The sequence below is a fragment of the Hipposideros armiger genome, unplaced genomic scaffold (genome assembly GCF_001890085.2).
Source record: "Hipposideros armiger isolate ML-2016 unplaced genomic scaffold, ASM189008v1 scaffold_1553, whole genome shotgun sequence".
In the NCBI taxonomy this organism is placed as follows: domain Eukaryota; kingdom Metazoa; phylum Chordata; class Mammalia; order Chiroptera; family Hipposideridae; genus Hipposideros; species Hipposideros armiger.
The window spans coordinates 160,924-167,110 of NW_017732903.1; the positions used below are offsets into that span (position 1 = coordinate 160,924).

Consider the following 6,187-nt stretch of genomic DNA (forward strand, 5'->3'; position numbering starts at 1 on the left):
GAAGGGGCCAGGCCAGGGCTGCGGTGCTCGAAAGCCCGGCTTGTCCCACTTTGGTTCTGTGCTTTGGGGTTTTCTCTTGGGTCAGGAGACAGAGTGTGGGTAGGCTGCCTAGGTAGGTGAATAGTCTAAGCCTTGACTTAAGGCCTCGCTTGCCTCTCTGTCACTTAGGAGCTGTCTGACCTTAGAGAAGTCACTCCATCCTGGGTGATACGCGTGCAAGGTCCTCTGGCACAGGCAGGGCTCTGAGTGTTAGCTCGCAGGTGGCTTCTCATTCTCTTCTTGCCAGATCCTAGCTCTACGCTGAGGGCACAAACCTCCAGATCAGGAAACACTAGCTGCAGCAGGCGGGGCCCACGGACTTGATCAGCCTCCAAGGAGAGTCTGCTCTTGGAATTCCCTCTGCGACCCCACCTCCCAGCCTGTTTTCTCAGGTGAGGCGGGAGAGGTTAGACAAAGGGGAACTCCCCAGGGGACAGGGCAGGAAGGAGGGTGGGACAGGACTGGGACATCTGCTTTGAGGGAGGAAAGGAAGGCAACAAGAGAATTCCAGAATGTCAGCTGTCCGTTTAGAGACAGAGGGACCGGTGGGAAGCCTCCCACCAGGTCACAGTAGTGGTGACCTCATCAGCTCCCTGTCCACCTTCATGTCCAGAGATGCTCTCGGCTCAGACCACACTGGGGACCCCAGAAGCACCTGCTGCCCCACCATGAGCTGCTAGTCTGCCAGCCGACCCCCTGGAGCCCGTGGTTCCCTGAGGAGGAGACAGCAATGACCCAGGGCCTCTTGGTGTGGGTTCGGGAGGGTGGGGAGGCCTGACCTGGATTCAGCGACTTGCTAACACCCTCAGCTCCTCTTCACTGTATCCCAGGAGCTCTGCTCCTCAAAGTACAGCCCACCAGCAGTGGCGGTGTCGCCTGGACGCCTGTCAGAAACGCAGTCTCAGGCTCCAGGGCCCTCGGTGACTCTTGTGCACGTCAGAGTTTGAGAAGCACTACAGACGGTTTCGAAGCCTCGAGGCGACGCGGTGAGTGAGAACGTGCACGGGTCAGACGGGGGCTCGGCGGCACCGTGCATCCAGCCTCTTCCCTCTCTGAGCTCGTCTGGAAAGTGAGGCGGCTCCTCCAGACGAGCCCCTGACAAGTTCTCCTTGGGAACCGTTCTTGCCTCGTGCCCACTGTGTCAGACATGGGGACCCAGGCCCCTGAACCCGCCCCCTGTTCATACACGGTCCTAACATCTGGTAACTCCTCTGGGCCAGCCCAGCGGCAGGCCTGTGTCCTGCCGTCCGTGTGGCCGCCTCTCCCATCCGCCCTCAGTCCTCCTGCCTATCGACTCGTCTCCCACTCGTGACAGAGGACACTGGCCTGTCACACCACCTTGGATCCAGCCAAAGGCTTTGGGGCTCAGACATTTGGGGCTCATGCCCCCGTCTTCCCCCACCTCGCCGCCAACTCTCCCCCTCTCCCCACCGCCAAATTGGGAACGCACGAGACTCCTTCTGCCTTGCCCATGGTCGTTTGTTCAGCAGGTGCATGCAGAGCATCTGCGAGTATACGGCCCTGGCTGGACTGCGCCTGGGGAGCCAACAGGGAACGACACGCCTGGCGTCCTGAGCTCACAGCACTGACACTGAGGGAGAAGACAGGTATGAAACACACAGCGACACCACTGCCACAGCCAGGACCGTCCGCTGATCCCGTCACCAGCCACTTCCTGAACACCTACCAGGTGCCAGGCACACGGGACCCATCTGTGAAAAGACACAGAAACCCCTGCTCTTCTCAAATGTGCGACTGTCCTCAGTACCATGACGGGATGGGTCCTTGGCACCTGCCACCTCCTCCTGCTCAGGCTTTAGAAAGAGCCAACGATTAATTGCATTTCCTCTTGTCCTCTCTTGGGGAAAACGCCAATCCTGTTAAGCCCTGAGAACAGACCTCCTTCTCTGTCTAAATCCCCAGCGGGGGCGGGACACAGGACCCTGCTCCTCTCCATCCTTGGAGGTCCCCACCCTGGTCAGCGCCTGGCCAGGCGGGAGGTGCCCAGAGGAGGCAGGGCCCCGCCAGGGTGAGGGGAGCTTCCTGCCTCAGACCAACCCTTTACTCCTTGTCCTTCTCTCGTCCCCCCACCCTTCCCGTCACCTCTCCCTTCCTCCTAAGTGGTGGCCATTTCCCGGGAAGCCTGGATGCAGCCCTTGCGCCCCACTCCCCGCCCCCCAGAGAGGAACGTGCAGTGTGGCTGCTTGGCCGGGGGGGTCCCCACCGTCGCGAGCCACTCGTGGATCTCAGGTGAGCCTCTGCCAGGTGCTCCACGCGCGCTGCAGGGCGACCCTCAGGCACTCACGCTGCCCCGTCTGCCCAGGCCTGGCCTTCCCGGACTGGGCCTACAAGGCCGAGTCGTCCCCGGGCTCCCGGCAGACCCAGCTGTGGCACTTCATCCTGGAGCTGCTGCAGAAGGAAGAGTTCCGCCATGTCATCGCCTGGCAGCAGGGAGAGGTCGGGGAGTTTGTCATCAAGGATCCAGACGAGGTGGCCCGCCTCTGGGGCCGCAGGAAGTGCAAACCACAGATGAATTACGACAAGCTGAGCCGGGCCCTCAGGTGAGAGGAGGTGCAGAGTCAAAGGGAAGGACTGTGGCTCCGGGTCCCCGTCTGACTCCCGCCCCGTCCACGTGTGGGAACCACTGGGACGCCCGCAGCTGGCCTTGGGGCCTGGGGAGCGGACAGGGCTGGGTGTCTGGCCGCTGGGCAGACTGTCTGTCCTCACCCGGGGCCCTGCAGGTATTACTACAACAAGAAGATCCTGCACAAGACCAAAGGCAAGAGGTTCACGTACAAGTTCAACTTCAGCAAGGTCCTCGTGGTCAGCTATCCTCTGTGGGAGGTGCGGGCACCGTCAGCCCCCCGCCTGCTGCTGGGGGCCCCTGCCCTGTTTCAGCCAGCCCTGGTGCACATGGACGCGCGGGGTGAGGTAGGCCCCAGCAGCCCCCAGGCCTCCTCTCTGCCTTGGGGCCCACCCGCTTCGCTCCTCCTTGTCCCCTAGTCCTGGCCGCTGAATGCCCCAGGGGCAGGGCTACACTATACCTGCTGAGACATGAGACACTCCCTGTGCACCAGGCTCCTTCAGTGGTGGGTCACAGGGAGGGGTGGGTGTCAGGCGCGGGGCCGGCGCACGTGGCAGGGGTGACTTCACAGCCATCGCGAGCGGGCTTTGTTGCTTTAACCGCTGGTTGTGGAACAGTGTGTCCTGGGGAATGTGTGCCAGGGAGCGCCCATCCCACCCCACACCTGCTCATCCTCACGCGGCAGCCCCTGCACTGGGCCATGGGGCAGCTGCTGGCTGGACAGCGAACCCCCCGCGGGCCACCAGAGGCCTCTGAGGACAAGGAGGGGAGCGGCAGCAGTGCCCACCGTGAGTGCCTGGGACTGGGGAGGCGCAGGATGTCCTAACCGGACAAGGGGAGCATTCTCCTAGAGGAGCACGTGGCTGAGGGCGTGACACAAGCCTGGCGAGACATTTGGTCCTGTCCAACCTGCCACGCCAAAAGATCCCCGATACTTGGTCCTGTCCTAACGGTCCATGGGGACGTTAGGTCCATGCCAACCCAGCCACCTGGGCCCGTGTGCCAGGATCAGCTGAGGCAAGAGGGATCATTCTAAAGGACCCATAAAGCATGATAGCATTCTCTATGTAGTAATCAATAAGCCCGAAGCAGAAACGAATGGTGGGACATTTTCTAAGCGTGGACGTTTTGGACAGGACCAAATGTCTGCTAATCAAGAACAGGGGTAATATAAGTCATGTATTCATTCAACAAACATTGCTTGAATACCAGCTATTTACTAGGGTTTGGGGGTTCAGAGAAGAAAGATGGCCCTCGAGATGCTCAGAGACTAGTGGGGAGCAGAGATGGGGAGACAGCGGGTGACCGGTGCTGAGATTTGGGGAAGCATACAGGCGCCACCGGGGTACAGAGCAGGAAGTGGGCGGGCTTCCTGGAGGAGGCTGCGCCCAGGCAGGTGGAAGGGACGCCCAGGCAGAGAGCAGCAGCCGTGAGGCACGGGCTGCGAGTGAGTGTCGCACGTCTGAAGAAACTGGTAGCTCCTCACATCCGTGAGCTGTGTGATGGGGAGGGGACGAGGCGGAGGGCAACAGATGAGGCCGGCACGGCAGACAGGGTGCAGTCGGTCACAGGGTCCTCAGAGGCCACGCTGCTGGGGGACTCGATCCTGAGGGCTGGTTGAGAGCTCCATGTTACAAAGGTGGCTCGGGTTGAACGTGGAGTTCGGGCTGGAGGTTGGACTGGTCTGGAGATGACCTCAGCTGAGGACGACAGGACGAGGGCCGAGGGCGGAGAAGGGGCCCGACTGGAGAGAGACTGGGCCGAGGGCCTCACTTCCTCATTTGCTTACTCATTTATCCTGTCAGCAGACACTTAATGACCTCCTGTTTGTGTGCCAGGCACAGCCCTAGGGCTGGGCGCCAACCTGAGCACGGCTACTTTTATAGCGCTTGGGGCACGAGGGAGTTTGCAAACACTCGGTCAATAACCCTACCATAGACGTGTCATCCTAACTGCTGACTGCTACACAGAGGTGCAGGGTGCAGAGGGCACCCAGAAGCCTCACTTGACAACGTGACACTGGAGCTGACATACAGCAGGTGTCAGCTCAGCTCAGAAGGAAGGGCGAGGGGGTGGCAGGCAGAGACAGCTGTGCGTGCAAAGGCCCTGGGACAGGACAGAGGAGACAGAGGACCTGGAAGGCCAGTGTGGATGCACATGGTGACCCAAGGGGGAGAAGGTAGGCATGTGGGCAGAGGCTAGTGCGTTCAGGCCTGTAAGCTAGGAGGTGACAATCAGATTTCTGTGGAGAAGAGCGCAGGGACACTTGGCCAACCTAAGGCTCCTATGCAGAGGCCCACGACCCAGCCCTCCGTCCAAGGCACCTTCTTGGAATAAGGACTCGGCCTCAGCCCCACCCCAGTGCAGCCGGGGGCCCAGAGGTGCCCCCCCTTAGTGCAGGGTGCCTGGCTGGGGCCTGTGAGTGCCGCTGAGGTATGGCGTGGGTGGCCCAGGGCACACGGGACTGGTCTCTGGACACCGTCCATCCCTGGGAATGCCTTGAGCACAGAGCAGCCCCCTTTGGGAAGCTGTGAGGGGGAAGAAGTGTCCCGGCTAGGAGTGGGTGACTTTGCACGTCCCCGCCCGGTGCGGACACACACACCCTGCCCGTGCCCGGGGCCCTGAGGGACGCTGAGCAGGTTCAGGCCACCAGAAGGCGAGTGACCGCCACCTGTCCCGCTGCTGGCTGGGGATTCCAGAGGCTGTGCCAGCTTCTCCCCGCCACTGACAGGAAGCTGCTCTTGGCCAGAGAAGTGGCCCATGATGCCGAGGGCACAGCAGCAGGATCAGTGCTGCGAGGGGAGAGGCAGGACTGCCTCCTGGGGGCCGGGTCTCCGAGGGGCAACACCGGCCGGACCTCGCGGCTCAGGGGGCGCAAACCTCCTGGGGAAACAGCAGTCTCCACCTCATGTAAGGACCCAGGGAAAGGACGCTGGCCAGGGCCGGTCCCCGCGGGCAGGGGTTCCCCACACTTTTCCTCATACAGGACCGTTGGCACTTTTCCTCTTTCATAGGTCCGGCTTTAGAAATGTCGTGTCTATCAAATAAATCGGATACATTGCCATAGCTAATTTGTTTTTCCAACTTTTATTAACGATAGCCCCACCGATGTGATCATGTTGGGTTGATAACATGATTTTTTTAGTTAAATGATGTGGCCTTGGTAAGGAAAACGTGGAACCGGAGTGAGGTTTTTTTGAAATTCTATAGAAAGCGGGGTTCTACATCGCCGCCCCCAGAGCCCCCAGGCTGGGAACCCCTGTGTGGGACCTGGGGAAAGAGGGGAGATTTGGAAGGAGGGAAGCTTCCTGGAGGAGCAGATCTGTGGGCCAGAGCCAGTGGAGGCGGGGCGGGCCGGGCTCAGCCCACACGTGCCGGTCTCATGGGTCCCTTTGTACCGTGAGGTGACAGTGCTGCTTCTTAGCTGGGGGGCGGGGTATGAATATGGCACCTGAGGCCTGAGAATGCAAATGACGACCCCAACCCTGTGCCAGCTAGAGCGAGAGTCCTCTGTCATGGGGACAGTAAAGGATGGGTTCGCAGGGTTCCCGCAAAGAATATCTT

At 60.8% G+C, this 6,187-nt stretch overlaps 1 protein-coding gene across 6 annotated transcripts in view; it reads left to right on the forward strand.

Moving 5' to 3' along the window:
• Positions 1–4,297, forward strand: part of LOC109377782 (ETS translocation variant 3-like protein) — an 8,947-nt gene extending 4,650 nt beyond the window's left edge. For 3 of the 6 annotated variants that reach the window (XM_019634236.1, XM_019634235.1, XM_019634240.1), the window contains 7 exons: positions 287–431; positions 870–1,025; positions 1,530–1,646; positions 2,161–2,289; positions 2,363–2,600; positions 2,781–2,970; positions 3,241–4,297. In XM_019634236.1, coding sequence (XP_019489781.1) covers positions 2,187–2,289; positions 2,363–2,600; positions 2,781–2,970; positions 3,241–3,474 — 765 coding nt within the window. In that variant the 5' untranslated portion in view covers positions 287–431; positions 870–1,025; positions 1,530–1,646; positions 2,161–2,186 and the 3' untranslated portion in view covers positions 3,475–4,297. Of the gene's footprint in view, positions 1–286; positions 432–848; positions 1,026–1,526; positions 1,647–2,160; positions 2,290–2,362; positions 2,601–2,780; positions 2,971–3,240 lie in introns of those variants that run through there. The other 3 variants (XM_019634238.1, XM_019634237.1, XM_019634241.1) reach the window with 3 other exon arrangements.
• Positions 4,298–6,187: the final 1,890 nt, after the last annotated feature.